Source organism: Coturnix japonica, chromosome 1 (genome assembly GCF_001577835.2).
Source record: "Coturnix japonica isolate 7356 chromosome 1, Coturnix japonica 2.1, whole genome shotgun sequence".
In the NCBI taxonomy this organism is placed as follows: domain Eukaryota; kingdom Metazoa; phylum Chordata; class Aves; order Galliformes; family Phasianidae; genus Coturnix; species Coturnix japonica.
In genome coordinates this window covers 32,522,016-32,540,451 of record NC_029516.1, presented here as the reverse complement: position 1 = coordinate 32,540,451, position 18,436 = coordinate 32,522,016, and the positions used below count along the sequence as shown (strand labels likewise).

The 18,436-nt window shown below is 39.4% G+C and overlaps 1 protein-coding gene across 3 annotated transcripts in view; it reads left to right on the top strand.

Annotated features, from left to right (window-relative positions):
- Positions 1–18,436, top strand: part of PTPRB (protein tyrosine phosphatase receptor type B) — a 59,171-nt gene that overhangs the window by 13,921 nt on the left and 26,814 nt on the right. For all 3 annotated transcript variants that reach the window (XM_015855961.2, XM_015855978.1, XM_015855969.1), the window contains 6 exons: positions 8,525–8,803; positions 9,321–9,578; positions 11,049–11,312; positions 13,021–13,290; positions 14,978–15,238; positions 17,270–17,536. In XM_015855961.2, coding sequence (XP_015711447.1) covers positions 8,525–8,803; positions 9,321–9,578; positions 11,049–11,312; positions 13,021–13,290; positions 14,978–15,238; positions 17,270–17,536 — 1,599 coding nt within the window. The remainder of the gene's footprint in view (positions 1–8,524; positions 8,804–9,320; positions 9,579–11,048; positions 11,313–13,020; positions 13,291–14,977; positions 15,239–17,269; positions 17,537–18,436) is intronic.

The window sequence follows — 18,436 nt, the reverse complement described above, 5'->3', positions numbered from 1 at the left end:
ACAGGTGCTACCATAAGCCTCGAAACAGAGATGTATTAAATAAGGTCCGTCGTTAAATGCCTTCCTGATTTAGTCTTAAAATCTTAGCATCAGAGAGGTGTTTTAGTATCTTTATCGTTGAAGGTTATGGCAGCTAAGCACTTAGCAGTTGCTTAAACACTTTGCAGTTGCTTGTTCACCTCATTTACTGTCAGACTCTTTTCTCTGCAGTAGCACTGGAACAGGCTGCCCAGGGAGGTGGTGGAGTCTCCTTCTCCGGAGATATTCAAGACCCACCTGGACGCCTACCTGTGTGACGTGGTGTAGGGAGCCTGCTTTGGCAGGGGGGTTGGACTCGATGATCTCTGGAGGTCCCTTCCAACCCCTACAATTCTGTGATTCTGTGAACTCTACAAATACAGTAAATACCTTCCATCCATTTGCCTTGGCAGCTGAAGCTTAAAGTCAAGTGGCAGGTCTTCTGGTGTGGTTGGTATACATTAAGCACAAGTAGTGTCTCTTGGTAAAAGCAAGAAGTACTTTATATTCAGGCAGTGGTTTAGGTCTATATCATGTACAATTCCAACTCTTTCTAAGACTGATAACTTGTAATTTAAAACTGAAAGAATAAATCATCCATTATCAGGGTGACAGGTATGAAACACCATCAGTGCCAGGTACTAGAGCTCTAAGAAGGGACGCTTGAGATGAGGTAGAAGAAAAGATAGCACTTTAATTCACATTCTGGTTAATGCGTAATTGTTTACTCAGTAGTTTGTATATGTCACTTGTGCCTTTTTATCAGTAAATGAGTTTTGCAAGACTGTGAGATGATAAAAGTGACCAGTGCAACTTCTGATTGTAGCTATGGTGTATCAGCAATACATGTAGCTGATGTCAGAGTGAAAAGACTGATTACAGTTCAAGCTGAAATGCTACAAATTAGCTGACAGTAGTTGAAGTGTGTTTTCTGTTTGTATTGCATAGCAGAGATTTATCAAAAGTATGAAATAAGAATAGAGGAGATGTGGTTTCCTTCCAATTTAGCTGGTCAGTTTGCTCCATGGTTTCTCACATCTGTTAATTCAGTTGCATCTCTTGCGTTGCTTGATAGTGTTTAAAATATAGATGTAGCTCCAGAATTTAAATAATATGTAGGGTTTGTTATACCCCCCATCAACCTTATGTTGTATTGCCTATACTGTGCGTTTCAGTGCAGAATGAGGTCCAGTTCTGTATTCCACTGTGTGTTTCCACTAGGGGCAGCATTTAAAGCCAGTTTTCTGGAAGCTTTCTTCACCTGTACCATCCCAAGTTGGTGTCAGTGCTTTCGGTTTATGGTATATGTTCCTGGAAACTATCTGATGGATATGGAAGTATGAGCAATATTTTCAACCATATTGTAAACAAAATTCCCACTGACTTGAATGGTGGCGGAACTGAGCTATCATGAGCCATCTAAAAATACAATGTCTGACCTTGCTACTCGGTGAGGTTCCCTTCCTGAGCAGTACATCTAAGAAAGCTGTCCTTTGGAGGTGCCCAGCTTTCTCCACTGACCGTAAAAAGAGCTTAAATTAAATTAGGAACCTGACATTTAGATAGTTGAAGTAAGAGGAATCATATCTCATCTGTTTACTTTGGCAAAATTTGAATGCCTTTATTACCTTGATACAATAAATGAAGACAGAGAAATTTGTAGATTCACGTATTGACATAATTCAGGAACTTTAACTTTTTCTCCATATCCAGTCCTATTACAATTTTTATGTACTCATTCCTGTTGGGAGTTTGCTTCTTCATCACATTTGTTATACACAGTGCTGGAGCAGCTAAGCCTGCAACATCCAAAATACTTTATCAAATTGTGATTGTGATATGTTGCTTATACTGAAAGTGATGAATAAGGCATAGCATAGTTGCAGTTATCATGTAAATGATTGGAGAGGATCAGTTCCTTAACTGAATTTAGCCTTATCTATCTTTAATTTTACAATAAGATGGTCATTACGACGTATTATGACTGTGCTATGTATAAGTCTGATATTCTGATAGAATAAGCATATAGCTCACCAAGACTATATAAGCTCTCATGAAATACCTTAGTGAATCTATGAGTAGAGCAGCAGCTTCCATACAATATCTGAATGCATATATCTGATACCCAGCAACTAAGAGTAGTGATGCAGTAAAGCACACTAGTCCACTGAGGCAGAGTCCTTTACATCTATTTACTCAATGAAAATTTTAGCGACAGATTATTTAAATGGCAAGTACTTAATCCTCTAAAGGAGAACTAAAATAGATCCTTTAAAAAATGGTGGCAAATGCAATCACTTACACACTGTGTAAGCCTGGTATACACAGACATGCTAACTCATATGCAGTGTTGGCCGCTGTGCTATTTGATAGAATGGGAAATGAAGAAAGGGCACTGCAATTACATTTTTCACTGAAAACCTGAATTTACAGATGTGAGCGGACATGAGTCTGAGTATTTAGTTAATATAAGGTTAATATTTACCATTTGTTGCATGGTTTAGTGTACATAAAGCTATATAAAACAACATATAAAACAGTGTAACTAGTTGGCATGTTTGACATTCTGATGTTGAGACAATGTATGCACCTGCTGGTGCATTCTTGTTTTCTTTATTGATCTCAGTAGAACTCCATCACTAAGAGCTACTGTATGACAAAAGATGGTATTATGCCTTTGTTGATTTCAAAGAAAATACATTTTACACCCTCAGTTCTCCAGATGTCTGAGCAATTGGATTGCTATGTATTTTGTTAGTATGTCTTCAGGAAATGGCGGTAGGTTTCTTTAAGCAATTAAAAGCAGTAGTGTATGGTGAGATTCTAATTTATAGTTAATCTGATGAATTTTGATTCTGAATTGAAATTCAGAAGTAAAATGTCTTTGGAGCCACAAGAAACAACTGGAGAATTTCCTTCCTTTCAAATAAATCTTCTAAAATAAGCTTAGAGATAAGATTTTCGACTTTTTTTTTTTTTTTTTTTTTTACAAAATTATTACAATGATGTATTTTGTTTCTCTTTAATCCGACTTACCTGTACTGAAAGAACTAACAGGTAAATAACCATTTGTCCAAACAAATTGCTAAATATTTGATTAAAAAGAGGTTAAAAATTGTTATCATCTAAGAAACAGACCAGCAGAGTATTTTTCCACTGTGACGCCCATCTGTAAAAGCCAGAAGCAGAGCTTGGCCATGTGTTCATCAATTTCAAATCATTTGGGATAAATCTGATTTATTAGCTATGTGTAAGAACAACTGCTGTGACATGGCTCCAACTATAGGCTGTATAATCCTATAATCCTTAATCAACCATAGTGGTGGTGATCATTGTCTCAAAAGGTAGAGTGCAAAAAACACCCAAGAGCAGTGTAGGTTGTTCTGAAGATTTGATGTTGCGTGTCAGCCAAAAGAAATGGGCATTTGCACTTAATAACAGTGAAATGAAACCTTTCTGCTTAATCTTCAGAACAAATCTTGGAAAGTAGGTAATATTTACCCTTTTCTAAAAAGGGATAACTAGAAAAAAGCAAATGATTTGGTAGAAAGAGAGCTGAGAATGGAAGTCAGGAATTCCCCATCCTCAGTCCTAAGCACTCACTTATCTCAGTTACTTATTTCTTTTTTCTCCTGCATATTGCAGGGGTAATTTTGTGCTTACAGAATGGATCTGCGAGTCACGTCATGGGGACTTGATGAAACTATATCAATTGTTTCTATAAAATATGTTTATAGCAGCAATGTCCTCAAAGCAGATTCTCAGAAGTTAAAATGAAGGTGTGATGTAATTCAAGCAACATCAAGTATCCTAGACTTTGTAGACCAAGAGACATTAATTCCTATAGTATTAAATGGTACATAAAATATCTTTGAAAATATTTTATGTCTGTGATATATCACTGTTGTACTGTTGCCAGCAGAGAATTGTATAACAATGTAAATGGCCTTTTAAGTGTTTGTTTCCATCCAGGGCTCTTTCAGCCCAGGCACTTCCCAATCTCATTGTTCCTTTGTTCTAACGGATGTACAGAGCACTGAGTGTTTTGTTTTCTGGACCAGATAGATTAGATAAAGTCTGAATTTCTGAACTTCACCTTCTAGGCACGCAACTCTTTTTTTTTTTTTTCCTCTTTTTTTCTTGATGTACCTTGGAAGGCAGATTGATTAGGATAGTATAAGCACTTCTAAAAATGTAGGAACTGTCTTGTAGTATTTGACAAATAATGTGGATTACAATTTTGATTACTTTTGCAGGACTAGTGACCAGTCTACCTTATCCTAACTTTGTCAGAGAGAGAGTTGAACTTCTTAACAATTAAAGCATGACTGTTTTCTGGTTATTGGCCAAATTAAAACTTTCTCAGCCATCTGTGTATCTGATCATACATAGCACTGGAATTTATTTCAGATTCCCCAAGTTTGACTTTTTCCGCTTAGAGCAATTGCCCTCAATCAACAAGTCCCTGCTATTCACTTTTGCCAGCATTATAGTCTCTAGTCTCTTAGCATATTTCATAGGTGGAGCTGGTACTCTTAGCCTATTGTTAAGATTTCCTGACACTTTTTATTAAAACCTCCAGTTTCAATTGCTGTAACTGGGTGAAGTTTTATTTGGCCTGAATTTTGATGTGCTCAGATTTTGAGTTTAATTATTTTTACTGTGTGTTTTGGTTATTTTTTTCAGACCTAAGCAGAATTAGTTTTGCCTTAAAGAAAGGGTTCAAGAAGAAAAGATAGTTTTTATTTATTTATTTTATTCATTTGATTGATTGATTGAATATCAACAGTGTCTCTGTGGTCCATAGCAAGAATGTGGATTTGAGCAGAGAACTAGGTTCAAGGGGACACTGTAATTGTATTTTTCTTTTGAAGTGCTTTGTTTGACAGAGTGTACCATCCAAACCCTGCATCATACATTCTCATCACAGATTTCTAAGAATCAATGAAACTTCTGGAAAAGAACAGCTTAAAAGCCCCTATCCCCATGATATTCCTATCACTATTCCTAGAATGGGAGGCGATCTCATATTCTTTCATCTGCCTTGATTAGGGAAAGGGGCAGAAATGGCTGCACTGGAAAAAAAAAATGGTCTTCATCAGTGTTTAAAGCACTGCTGATACAGAGATCTCAGGTTGGAAGGCACCTCTGGAGGTCATCAGGTCCAACCACCATGTTCAGATGGAATCACCTGGAGCAGATCACCCAGAGCCATGTCTGTGTAGCTTTTAAGGGTGCTTGAGCCCTTTAATCATCTTGGTAGTCCTGTTTTGGACTCTCCATTATGTCCATGACCCTCTTCTACTCCACAGCCTGGAACTGTACACAGTACTCAAGGCATGGACACAAATGCTGAGTAGAGTGGAAGGATCACCTCTCTTGACCATATTTTACCTAATGCAGCCAAGAATACCATTAGCCTTCTTAGTGGCTAGGGAACATCGCTGATTCATATTTGACTTGATGTCCACCAGGACTCTGGTCCTGTTCTGCAAAGCTGACTTCCATCAGGTTGGCAGCATGAGCCTCCAGTGAGTCAATCACACCCTCCAGTTTCACATCATCTGTAAATTTACCAAAAGTCCAATGTATACCATCATACATGATGGTGATGTTAAACAGACCCAGTACTGTTGCCTGGAGTACTGTGATTGTTATTGGACTTTAACTAGTCTTTGTGCCACCGGACACCACCCTCTGGACCTGGGCATTCAGCCAGTTTTTTAATCTCACTTATCTGCTCATCCAGCCCATACTTCTTTATGAGGATCTTATGGAGGATGTTGTCAAAGGTCTTACTAAAGTCCAGGAAAACAATGTCCACTGCTCTCCCCTCATCCATCAGGCTGGTCATTTCATTATAGAAGCTTATCAGGTTGGTCAAACGTGACTTCCCCTTGATGAATGCCTGCTGACTGCTCCTGATGACTCTCTTCTCCTTTGTGTGCCTGGAAATGGTTTCCAGGATTAGCTGTTCCATCACCTTCCCAGGGACTGAGGTGAAGCTGACTGACCTGTAATTCTTCATGTTCTCCTTCCTGCCCTTCATGAAGATAGGAATGACATTTGCTTTCCTCTAGTTTTTGGGTGTTTATCCTTGTTGCTAAGATCAGCCACAACCATGCAATCACATCTGCCAGCTCCCTCATCAATCCTGGGTGCATCCTGTCTTGACCCATGAACTTGAGAATGTCCATTTTGCTTACTGATTCCCTAACCTGATCCTGTTCCAAGTTTAAGTTTTCCTTGCTTCATCCATTCACCCTAGTCTCTGTGACTTTCATTTTTGTGTTTGAGTTTGCCATGAGCTCCTCATTCATCCATACAGACCTCCTGGCATTTTTGCCTGACTTCCTCTCTGTTGGGATGCATTCTTGAATTTGGAAGAGCTGATCCTTAAATATTAACCAGCTTTTTAGAGCCTCTCTTCCTTCTAGGGCTTTTGTGGATCCCAAAAGAGGTCAAAGTCTGCTCTCCTGAAGTCCAGGGTTCTGAGCTTGCTGTGTGTACTTCTCACTGTCATGATGACCTTGAACTCTGCTATATCACAATCACTGTAGCTGAGGCTGCTCTTGACCTTCACATTCTCCACCAGCCTGCCCCTCCTTGTTAGTGTGAACAAGGTCCAGCGCAGCACCTCTCCTTGTTGATCCCTCTATCACATGGAGAAGAAAGTTGCCATTAATGTATTCCAAGAGCCTCCTGGATTCTTTATGCCCTGAAGTGTTTTCCCTCCAATAGATACCCGTGCAGTCCCCCATGAGGACCAGAACTTGTGAACATAAGATTGCTCCTATCTGTCTATAGAGAGCCTCATTCACATGGTCTTCTTGGTATCGTAGCCTGTAGCATATCCCCACTATAATGTGTCTTGGCCCTGTTTTTCCCCTAATCCTAACCCATAAGCTCACAGTTGGCTCTCCATCCATCCCCCAGCAAGAGCTCCATGCATTCCAGCTGGTCACTGGCATAAAAAGTGATATCCCTTTCTTGTCTCTTCTGCCCATCCTTACTAAAGAGCCTGAGTCCTTCCACTACAACTCTCCAGTCATGAGACCATTCTGCCACATCTCCATGATCCCGATCTCTTATTCATCTTGTCTATTCTCCATACTGCACACTTTAGTGTACAGCCACTTAGGATGCTTAACCCACTAAGTTGTGTTCCTAGAAAAGGTCTGAGATATTTCTCTGTAATGGTGCATTGTAGACATACCCTTGCTAACCTGCAAGTGCTGGAGGTGACCCCACTCAAGCACCATTTTGTTGATTTTCTTATCCCACCCCATTACATCACCCCATACCTTTTGTTTAGCAACCTTCACAGGACTGCTTGTTAACCTTCTACCTTTCTCTCCTTCCTAACTTAAATCTCCCATTATGAGGGAGATGCTGATAGTTGAAACCCTGTCACCGATTTCCACAGCAAAAAATGGATGTCCTTTCCACTCCTTGATTGCTAGGCAAGAATAGCAAAAAGCACACTCCTGTGGAAGCCAAATTTAATTGTTCAGTTGTTGGGAAATCTTTATTCTTTTACTTCCTGTCTTGTGAATACATTATTTTCTGCACTGGGTTGTATTAATGAATTTTTATTATGCATTTATTTAACCTTTTTGGGAGATAGAAATGTCAATGCCTTAATACACTGACATATAGTGCATTTCTTTTGATTTGTATGAAGCCTTGTGAGAAATGAAATATAGCAGGAGAGTAGAAACAACCAGTCTTTTGGTGAATTGTTGACATCCCTTTAGAGTGTATTTGCCAGGTGATTTTACTTGAGACCTGCTTAATAAGCAACATAATGACCACAGAGTGCTTTTCTGAGAAATAGTTATAATTAAGTTATTAAATTATTATTATCTTTTCATTTTTTTTTCTTAAAGGTTTGTCCAGAGTACTGCTTGGACTTCTTAGATTTCTATAAACAATACTACACCAGAAAAGCTTATTTATTCTATTGTAAGTGGTTGAAGGAAATATGAAAAACAAAGAATTGTGGTCCTTTTGCTGATTTAGCGATAGTGTTTATGTGTGAATGCTAGGAAGCTTGGAAGTGAAAGTCAGTGGTGAAAACTATGTTATACTGAGGCACTGAGTATTATGTGTGTTCGGGTTTTTTTGTTTGTTTTGATATTTCTTATTACAGTAATTATTGTTTTACTAATCATCAGATTTTCAAGCTCATGATTTACGTCCACAACTAACTGCAAACACTTTTCTGTAGCAATGTGTGTGTGAGTATGTACACATATACACGAGTAAAATTTCTGAATTCTATAGGAGTCTCTTGAAGGCAGGTTTCAGTAGTTTGTTGTTCAGAAATGGAGAAGAGTTTTTGAAGAGCATTGACAGGATGATGATGTGTGGAAGTTTGTTGTTATTTTTTTAGTACCATACATAACTTCTCACAGTCCCCATGCAAGAAATACTGGTTTGTGTTTTCTTTTTTCTTCTTTTGTTGTTGTTGCTATTGATTTTTGTTTGTTTGTTTTAATTACAGATCCTTTACCACCACCTCGTTTTGAAATTAATAAGGAGAAAACTACATTCACAAGTTTACAGGTTCAGTGGGATCCTTCTCCAGGAAAGGTGGACTCATATAGTATAGCAGTATTTGATCGTAGTAATAAAAAGCTACAGGAATCCTCCATACCAGGAAGATTTTCAAAAACTGAAGAAACTTTTACTGGCCTAGTCCCTGGGAATAAATACAGTATTGTCCTCACCGCAGTTGCTGGAAATAAAAGTACCCCGGAATTTCGCATAAATGGATCTACTGGTAGGACTTCTTTCACTGTAGTTCTGTGCTTAAAAATTAGCAAATTTATATAATTCTTCTACCTGGCAAAATATATATATGAATATCTATTGATTATAAATCAACACAAATATAGGAAATTCCATAGAAATATGCAGAAGAACTTTACAGTAAGGGTGAGAGAGCGCTGGAACAGGTTGTCCAGAGAGGTTGTGGAGTCTTCTTCTATGGAGATATTGAAGACCTGTCTGGACAACTACCTGTGTGATCTATTGTAAGGGACCTGCTTTGACAGGCAGTTTATAGACCTCTCGAGGTCTCTTCTGTGAAGAAAATATGACTGACTAATGTAACAAAGCATTTGCTAGAAATGGAGGAATGTTGTTGTTACCTAATTGGCCATAAGTCTGGGGTTAGATTTTCACTAACCCTAAAGAAGTTCAACATACTTCAAAAGTAAATTTGTTCAGGGTTGCTGAAATCATGGAGGTGGCCATTAGGCCTTAAGCATGTATTCTTGTTTTTTTTATCCCAACAGTGCCATCCCCTGTGAAGAACATCCAGGTTATTGTCAAGACAGACAGTATCCATGCTTCTTGGTCTCCTGGCTCTGGGCACGTGGATCTGTACAGGCTGGTGTTATTTGATAATCGTGGCACTGTTTATGAGAGTCATCAAGAAAGTCCTCTGACTTCTTACACTTTTTCTGGGCTTACGGCTGGACATCTGTATAACCTCTCTGTGATAACCCAAGCTGCAGAATTGGAGAGCACTGCTTTTCAAATAGTTAGGACAGGTATGATTTCAGAATTTGTCACAACAGAACAAGAAGCTAAGATTATAATTTAACTATATTAGAACATACATAAGAATAACAAATGGCTGAGTTACCCTTGACAGGTGTTTCTCTTCAAAGGCTGTAGAGGAAGTTACAGACTCCTTGAGGTAATTTAGCTTCCTAAGTGATCATCACAGCAAAGTTAGCTGCTAAATTAGCTTTTAAATTGTCTATGTAGACCTATCTGCTTCGCTTAGTATAGTCAGCTCCATCAAGTATTTGAAGTTACCAATAATTTGAGCCCAACTGGAATGGTGTCACAAATGAAATAGGTCCTTAAGTTCTGTATCAACTTTCTTAGTGAACTGAGACAGTATGTAGTCTGGTTATTTCGCGTCACTGAAAAATATTTAACTCCCTGATTCTCATTTACAGCCCATGACTAGGAGAGATACACTCTTTGCTGGGTGAAGAACTGGCTAGAGGGCCAGACCCAGAGGGTGGTAGTGAATGGAGTTAAATCGTGTTGGCGACTGATCACGGGTGGTATTCCCCAGGGGTTGGTACTGGGGCCTGTCTTGTTTAATACCTTTATTAATGACCTGGATGAGGGGATTGAGTGCACTAGAGTTACTAGAAGACTATGTAGAGGAAATGGACCTGGGGGTGTTGATCAGCACTCATCTGAACATGAGCCAGCATTGTACCCAGGTGGCCAAGAAGGCCAGTTGCATCCTGGCTTGTATCAGAAACAGTGTAGCCAGCAAGACCAAGGAAGTGATCGTCCCCCTGTACTCAGTTCTGGTGAGGCTGCATCTTAAGTACTGTGTTCAGTTTTGAACCCCTCACTACAAGAAAGACTTCAGGGCCCTGGAGCGTGTCCAGGGAAGAGTGACAAAGATCCTGAGGGGTCTGGAGCACAGGTTTTACAGAGACAGTGGCTGAGAGAACTGGGATTGTTTAGTCTGGAGAAGAGGATGCTCAGTGGAGACCTTACAGCTCTCTGTGGCTGTTGAAAGAAGGTTATGGTGAAGTGGGGGTTGTCCCCTTCTCCCATGTAACTAGTGACAGGATTAGAGAGAATGGCCTCGAGTTGTGCCAGGAGAGGGTCATTTCACATATTAGGAAAAATTTCCTGAGAGTGGTCAGGCATTGGAACAGGCTGCCCAGGAAAGTGGTTGAGTCACCATCCTTGAATGAGTAGATATTGTTCTAAGGGATGTGGTTCAGTGGGGAAATATTGGTAGTTGATCTAGATGATCTTGAAGGTCTTTTCCAGCCTTGGTGATTCTGTGATTTTCTGATACTTAGAGTTTATAATTTGGGCTGAAAATATTATCCGTGCCCTTTTTAAAACCTGGACTATGAAATAGCTGCACTTCTGAATAGCTAGTGGAAAAAAATGCAAAGCAGGTTAAGAACTTCAAAATTGAGAATTTGGTTAAAATGTTTTATTCTCTTTCTTTCTTATTGTCTTTTTTTTTTCAGCCCCAGCTGAAGTCTTGGATTTGACAGTGACTAATGATGACAGCTTCGATACTTTAAAAGTTAAGTGGAGAAGACCTTCAGGAAGCGTCGATTTCTATAACATCACTCTGTCTCATCTTAGATCAGTTAAAGAAGTCAAAACTTTACAGCCAGCGGTCACAGAGACTCACTTTGACAAACTAACTCCAGGACGTCTTTATCAGATTACTGCCCGCACAATCAGTGGTGAACTGTTTACTGATAAGATGGCAACTGGCAGGACATGTAAGTCTTCTGCTTCAGTAAGAACATTTCAACCAATGCTGTTTTTGCCTGTGCTGTCCTTGAAGAAAGTCATTTCAGGAGCAAAAATTATTTGGATTCCAGACAAAATACGATATTTCAGTATTGTTCCTAGAGTACTCCTTACTGACTCCTTGGCAACAGTTAATTTAACAGCCAAAAGCTGCTACAGCATACCTTGGGACCAGGAAACAATAGTGCATTTTGGGATCTTATAGTTGCATGAATCTGTTCCAAAACTGTTCTACAGTATTCCATGCCTTGTGTTCAACTCAGTTTACTATGTAAAATGAGTTACATTACAGGGAAGTTTGCACGTAGTCAAATTGTGATTGGATTTTTAAGTGATTTTACATGTTCTAATACGATCTCTTGCTCCAGGCACAAACTTTCAAATAGGAAAACATTAGGTCTTAGCTTTCTTTGCTGACAGCAGCATGGACTAAGGAAGGTATGTGGCAGTCTGAGTAAAGCTGGATTCTATTTTATTTGTCTTCTTTCAGAAGTGTAATTTTCTCTCAGGCAACTCTTACGAGTTCTGAATCAGAAAAGCCCTGGCATACTTCTACAGCCCTACCAGCCAAAGAGACATATGATCTTCTCCACACCAGCCCAACCCAAGTAGAATTTAGATGAGAGAAATACATAAATAGAAGAAGAAAACATACATAAATTGCTAATAAATTCAGAGCCAATGAATATAAATTCTGCTGAAAGAGTATTTATTTTAGAGAATATTTGTAATTTGCAACTACACAACCCCTGTGAAAGGCAGGAACAACCTTGATATATCTATCTATCTTCTGCCTTATTTTCAGTGCCGTAGCATGTGTTTGGATGGTACTTGAAAAGTCCTTAAAGTCCAGAAAGTGCAAAGCAGGACCAGTTTTATGCATGTTGATTTTGTTTGTCTATCTTACTATTAGTGACCATTAGGATTAATTCTTACTTCCCTTTGAAGGGAGGGCTTCAGGTTACCACTAAAACCAGTGATCCCCACATTTGTGACCTAGACCCAGTACTTTCAAGCTGGAAATGTAGAGGTACCTTTTCAGAAGGTGCTGATCATGTGCAGCTCCTTCCCTTGACCTTTCTTTTCCATAGACACCAAGAGCTTTGAAAACAGTCACCTCAGTATACATTTTGTGGCCTAAAGAAAGATCTATAAATCTTGGCTTTCAGGTCTACAGACAGTGAAGGGGTGCAGACTCTTAGGATCCCTCTGTAACTCATAAGGACAGATGGATATCAGCGAATATAACACATGTCACGCTGTGTTGAGAGAATGCCTGTGGCAATGGAACCTACCTGTAGTGATGGAAATTTGGCCTTAACTTAAAAAAAGTGATATACAGTTTCTAAGAAAACTTAATTAACTCCAGGAAGTAGCTGGGAAACTAACTGAAACCTGCAGGATGCACCTGAGAGGTGCACAGCGGAGATTTTCCCTATGCTAAAAAATGAATTTCTTTTGTCAGAAACCAAGAATGAAAATGGGAGTGACTTGTGCAGGGGGAAGAGTACAAATGTCTTCAAAAAGAGCACCTTCCTTTGTTACAAGACCCCTCAGGCTGCTTAAATTGATCTGAGTTCCTCTACTGTAGCTGTGTTGTGAGGAATGTTGTGCCAGTGTCATGTCCTGCCCAGAATCCCCCACTTGAGAATGACGCTCTCCATCTCTGTGTTTCAGTTCCCCAGAAGGTTTCTGAGATGAAAGCCGGTGGAGGTGGCTGGCTGAGGACTCTGCGGGTGAACTGGCTGCCCCCTGCGGGAGACTGGGAGCGGTACCATCTGCTGCTCTGGAACCGCTCTGCCCTGGTGCTCAACACCACCCTGGGAAAGAACGTGACCGAGCACCTCGTCCATGATGTGGGCCTCATTCCAGGCAGGCAGTACGAAGTTGAGGTCATTGTGGAGAGTGGTGATTTGCAGAGCAAGGCTAGCTGCACAGGGAGAACAGGTCAGTGTGCTTATCCAGGAGGCATGAAAATACAAAACTTGTCTCTGCGGGCAGTCAGAAAGATGTAATGCCTGGGAGCCTACAAATAAATGTCACAAATAATTTTTTTTTTTAAAAAAAAAAGCTTCCTTGTAAGCAACAAAACTGTTATTCTAACACTTCTGTGAAAACTTTCAGAAGTTATTTCCATGATGAATACATTAATGAAACTTATGGCAGATCATTCTGTCGAGACTGAGACATAACAATAGATGCACAACATTGCGGTTACATTTTGTACCTGTTACAGGTACACTCTGTAGTCTTTTAAATATTGCAGTATAGAATTCACTGAATAGTTTGCCAGTATAATCAGTAGGAAACTGGTTTCCTTGCAGATCTCGATGACTAAAATTAGTAGCAACAGTGTTAACCAAAGGTGGCTAAGGTGTCCGTTAAACTGGCTGTTCCATTATATCCTAATTCTTGTTCCTGTGCTCCATAAAGAAAAAGGTGTTTGTTCAAATTGGCTTTTCCAAAAGAAATCTGTATACACTGCAGTGACATTAATGGGTTTTTTTGGAGCATGTTGGTCAAAGCCACATATGATGGCTTCAAACTTGAGAAACAGCTATTAATTTTTCTGCTCTGTAAATACAAAAAAGTGCAGTTTAAAGGACAAGAAGACTTGGAGTAGAAGGAGTGTCAAGCAGGAGTCAAGGCTGAGTCTTATCTCACAGGAGAATATGTGATAAGATGGGACCACCCAACTTCATCCTCATCCTTTCTAGTGGCCACCTTTCCCACTATGCCCTTACTTATTACTCTGTGAGGATTTCATTTTGTTGATTTTGCACAGTGGTAAGACCAGTAGAAGCTGCAGAACTAAAATCTTCTCCGACTTCTCACCAGTGTGATCAACCAGGACAGGTTTTCATCTTGCTTACTTTGATAGAGATTACACAAAACTTTAGCTTGTGGTGTTACTTTTGACTGAAACAGGTAAGAGATGAGAACGTGGTCCAATAAACAGTATATGCAGTGAGTGTATCGCAACTGTGACAAATCCACATTCAAGTACATATTGTACATGTTAGGAAGCAGGTATTCGTCCCTGTTGTCATTTAATTTTCTCTTAAGTCAGCCCACACTCTTGGAACATGAGCTGGATTTCATTATGAGACAAAATCAGATCAGAGACTACATTAGGCGAGAAGTGCTCTGTGATTGTGAGTGCATTCTTTTATACAACTGTAAATTGGGAGTCACTCCCAACTTCACTGAGATATAAACCAGCATAGAATCAATGTCACTCTCACCCTGTAGTTTACGTCCTTGTTTGTCACAGCCAAATTGACCTAGATGTGTTTTACAGTACTGAAGTTTTATAGCCCTATCTAACATCCATGGTTCCAGAGTAAGCTTACTGACTTCACTGAATTTCTATTCACACTATAGTATGTGTTAAACCTTTAGGCCTTACCATTGCACTCATAATGCACTGCTGAAATCTGCCACCACAACCCGTTGCTGGAAGAACAGCACAAATGCTGTATTTGTAAGACAGACTTCCTAAGAAAAGTAAAGAATCTCCTCTTCATTAATTCTGTTACTGTTACATTTCTGGTTGGATTCTTCACAGCAGCTTGAGATATGCACATATGTTTACTACAAGGCATGTTCCTGTGATATTTATGTACTTCTGCAGCTCCAGAGCCTGTTCTCCAGCTCCGTGTAAAGCATGCGAATGAGTCTTCGCTTAGCGTCATGTGGGTGACCCCTGTTGCAGAATGGGACAGCTATGTGGTTTCACTGGGAGACAGAGATCTTACTGTCATAAAAAAGGGGCTTGGAAAAGAAGCTAAAGAATTTACTTTCAACGAGCTGGTGCCTGGAAGAAAGTACACAGCAACCATCACCACCATCAGTGGGATTTTAAGTAATTGGACTTCAGTGGAAGGAAGAACAGGTACTGTCCTGTCAGTCTATTTTGATCTTTGCTTCTATTAACTATCATCTACTTCGATTGCTTCGTAGTGAACTGGATGAACTCAGTCTCTAAATATCAAAACTCTTCAATTTATGTTTCCTTTTTCAACAGAAGAGCCACGTTTCTGGTCTCTCATTTGTGACTCCTGGATATCTTGCAGTATTTATTTGAAGTTTGGGGAAAATAGATATTCAGTTTCTGGCAAAACTTCTCTCTGAAATATTGTGTCATATCAGATCAATCTACATTAACAGAAGATTCCATATAAGAAGAACAATTTTCACTGCATATCTTAGGGATGCATATCTTTCTTGATTGAAAGCATGCATCATCTGGAAAAAAAAAAACCCACAAAGGAAAATGTTGATTTAGGGGAAACATTCCAAGGTTGACAGACAAAAAACATATGTGACCTTGAAAAGATATTTTGATTCTTTCTGCTCATCTGATTCCAAACTCCGTATCTGTTACTTAGAATGATGACTGTGACACAAGTGAAGTCCCATTCCCACCCCCTACAGGGTGCTAATTTTGTGCACGTGTGCAAGTTTTAAACCATATGTGTTCCTTTGCTCTGCTTGACTTATGCATTCTTCAGTGCTAACAAAGTCTTAAAAATACTGCTTTGGTCTGCAAAGCCAAGAGAAAGCAAGATGCTGGTATATGAACCTAATCATGCCTACGACTTTGATAGTGATCCTTACTGAAGTGTTGCAACTCCTTCCGATTCCTTAAGAGATTGACTTAAACTTAATTTCTCTGGTATGCGATTGAATAGCTGGGATTATACTTCCTTCTGCCTAACAACCCTAACAGCCTGTTTAAACATAGAGGTTACAGTGTACTGCTTCACTAATACGAAGCAGTGCTTGAGAACACATCATGCAGGGGTAATGTGTCAGCATTACATTCAAAGCGATAAAGGAGGAACATCAGTAAATTTGAATACAAGTCTCAATAAGCATTCCAGGCCTCTGAACCTTCTTCTCAATAGGACAAGCTAATCAACTTTCAAAACAGTTCTCTAAATATGACAGAAGTAGGTCTTACATAGGTTGGTCAGCTTTTAATGAAGCCCGAGATAATGATAAAAGTATCTGTAGCAGAGCAATCCATCATTTCTGTGTTTTGGTGGATCTCATTATGCTGTGACAATGTAAGAAAGAAAGTAGGGTTTCTGTTGCCAGTTTATTGGTCAGAATTTGCCCTTTTTCAGCTAAGTACCAGATTTTTTAGCTTTTATTGATGATAGCTAATCCAGCAAAAAGTCTGATATGAAACAAGAAGCTTGCTATCATATTTTCCAAAGCAAATGGATTATTTGTTTCAGTTATGCTTGGTCATATAAGCAGAAGTACTTAGAAAGAAGTAACTGTATTTTGAGTGGAATTTCTGCTAAATGTTTGTTTGTAGACTTCCTTTTTCCTTTTTGGTCTGTCTTGAGTTCATTAGCTTATGCTTAAATAATAATTTTGTTTGATTAAAGCTTGCAGATTTCTGACATAAAAAGTAAAACCCTCCATCTCGTTACCTCTTGAACTGCAAGAGTCTTGACATAGAGTTCTTTGAAGGACAGGTGACTGTCTGGGGCATTCATCAAACTGGTTTGCCATTTAATAGGAATACGAGATGGAGACTAGGAGGGCAAGAGGGGAATGAAAGGCTGTCTTTGAAATTATCTTCACAAGAACAAATGATTTTCTAAATTGATGGCTTTTGTTTAATGGCATTTATAGCATGCTGCCTCTTCCAGTTCTCTGATCTTGAGGCATTTTGGTCTGACCAAGAAAAGCTGTGCTGAAGCCTGAGAGATGTTTCTGTACCATAGTTTCCCATAGACCACATCCCATCAGACAGGAAACAGTCTACAGGTTATTTTTAGTCCTTTTGAGTCTGGCTCCAAATTGGAAAGCTCTTTTGATGTACTTCCTCATTGTGACTAAACTTGGGTTATTTGGGGCTATTTTATTTTGTTTCTCTTCAGTAACATAATGACCTCTTTCTTTGCAGTGCCAGCCCAAGTGACCAGTCTGACTGTTGCAAGTCAGGGATCAACCAATAGTTTGTTCACCAACTGGACAAAAGCACTGGGAGACGTAGACTCATATCAAGTACTACTGATTCATGAGAATGTTGTCATTAAGAATGAAACTGTTCCCAGTGAAACCAATGAATACCACTTCTCTCCCCTGAAACCTGGAGGACTCTATTCAGTTGTTGTCACCACTGTCAGTGGAGGGATATCTTCAAGGCAAACAATTGCAGAGGGGAGGACAGGTAAAAAAGAAATACTCCAGCAAGTCTTTTTGAATTCTTAGAAAGCAAATTTATTAAAGAGAATGGTCTTGCAGCTAAGCCACTGGGCTGGGACTTCAGAAATACATGGGTTTCAATGCATGCTTCCTGCGTGTAAGCTCAGACATGTTGTGGATTGAGATTCAGGTTAGATTACTTTGTGGAGCTATCTGCTCCGCCTGCAGTAGGAGCTCTCTATAGAAGGACCATTCTGTATCATAGAAAAAATATGCCATGCTTGTGATGTACAGCTGTGGTGGGTGAATTGCTCCGTGGAAGGGCCTTTCTCATTGTACTGACCGTGTAGCAGTATAGGGCGATTGCTTCTTACTGTGGCATGTGAATAATTAGATGCCTGAAGGTGGTGGGACAAATTTGGATCTCAGTTTCATGACCTGTTCTTTTCCTCTAACGTTAAAGAATGTCCACCAGTGATACGTACTGTTTATGAGCCCCTGCTACACTGCATGGAATAGATTTTACTATTGCATCGAAACCTGTAAGCTTAATAACCTGTGAAATGTAGTAGCAGTTCTTTGGATACTGAGTGGAGGCAAAAGCTGACAATGCAGTGCAATTTTACCCTTTATGTGAAGCTGGCAAAAGCAGAACGTTCTGCAGTTTGTTCCAGTGTTTTCCTTGGAGACATCTATTTTCAAGTAGAAAGAAAAATAAAAACCATTGAAGAATAACACTGAAAGACTTTAAGATATATATACATACTTTGTGAAATCTAATAACTTTGACTATGATAGCTGACAGCCAGCTCCTCTACTGAGGTAAGTCAGTTCAGTATATCAAAATCCACTGAAGGTAGAGCAGTTACATATGGTGTAAGCCTGCCTCTGTAATAACTCTCAATAATTTTGTACCTGAAACTGA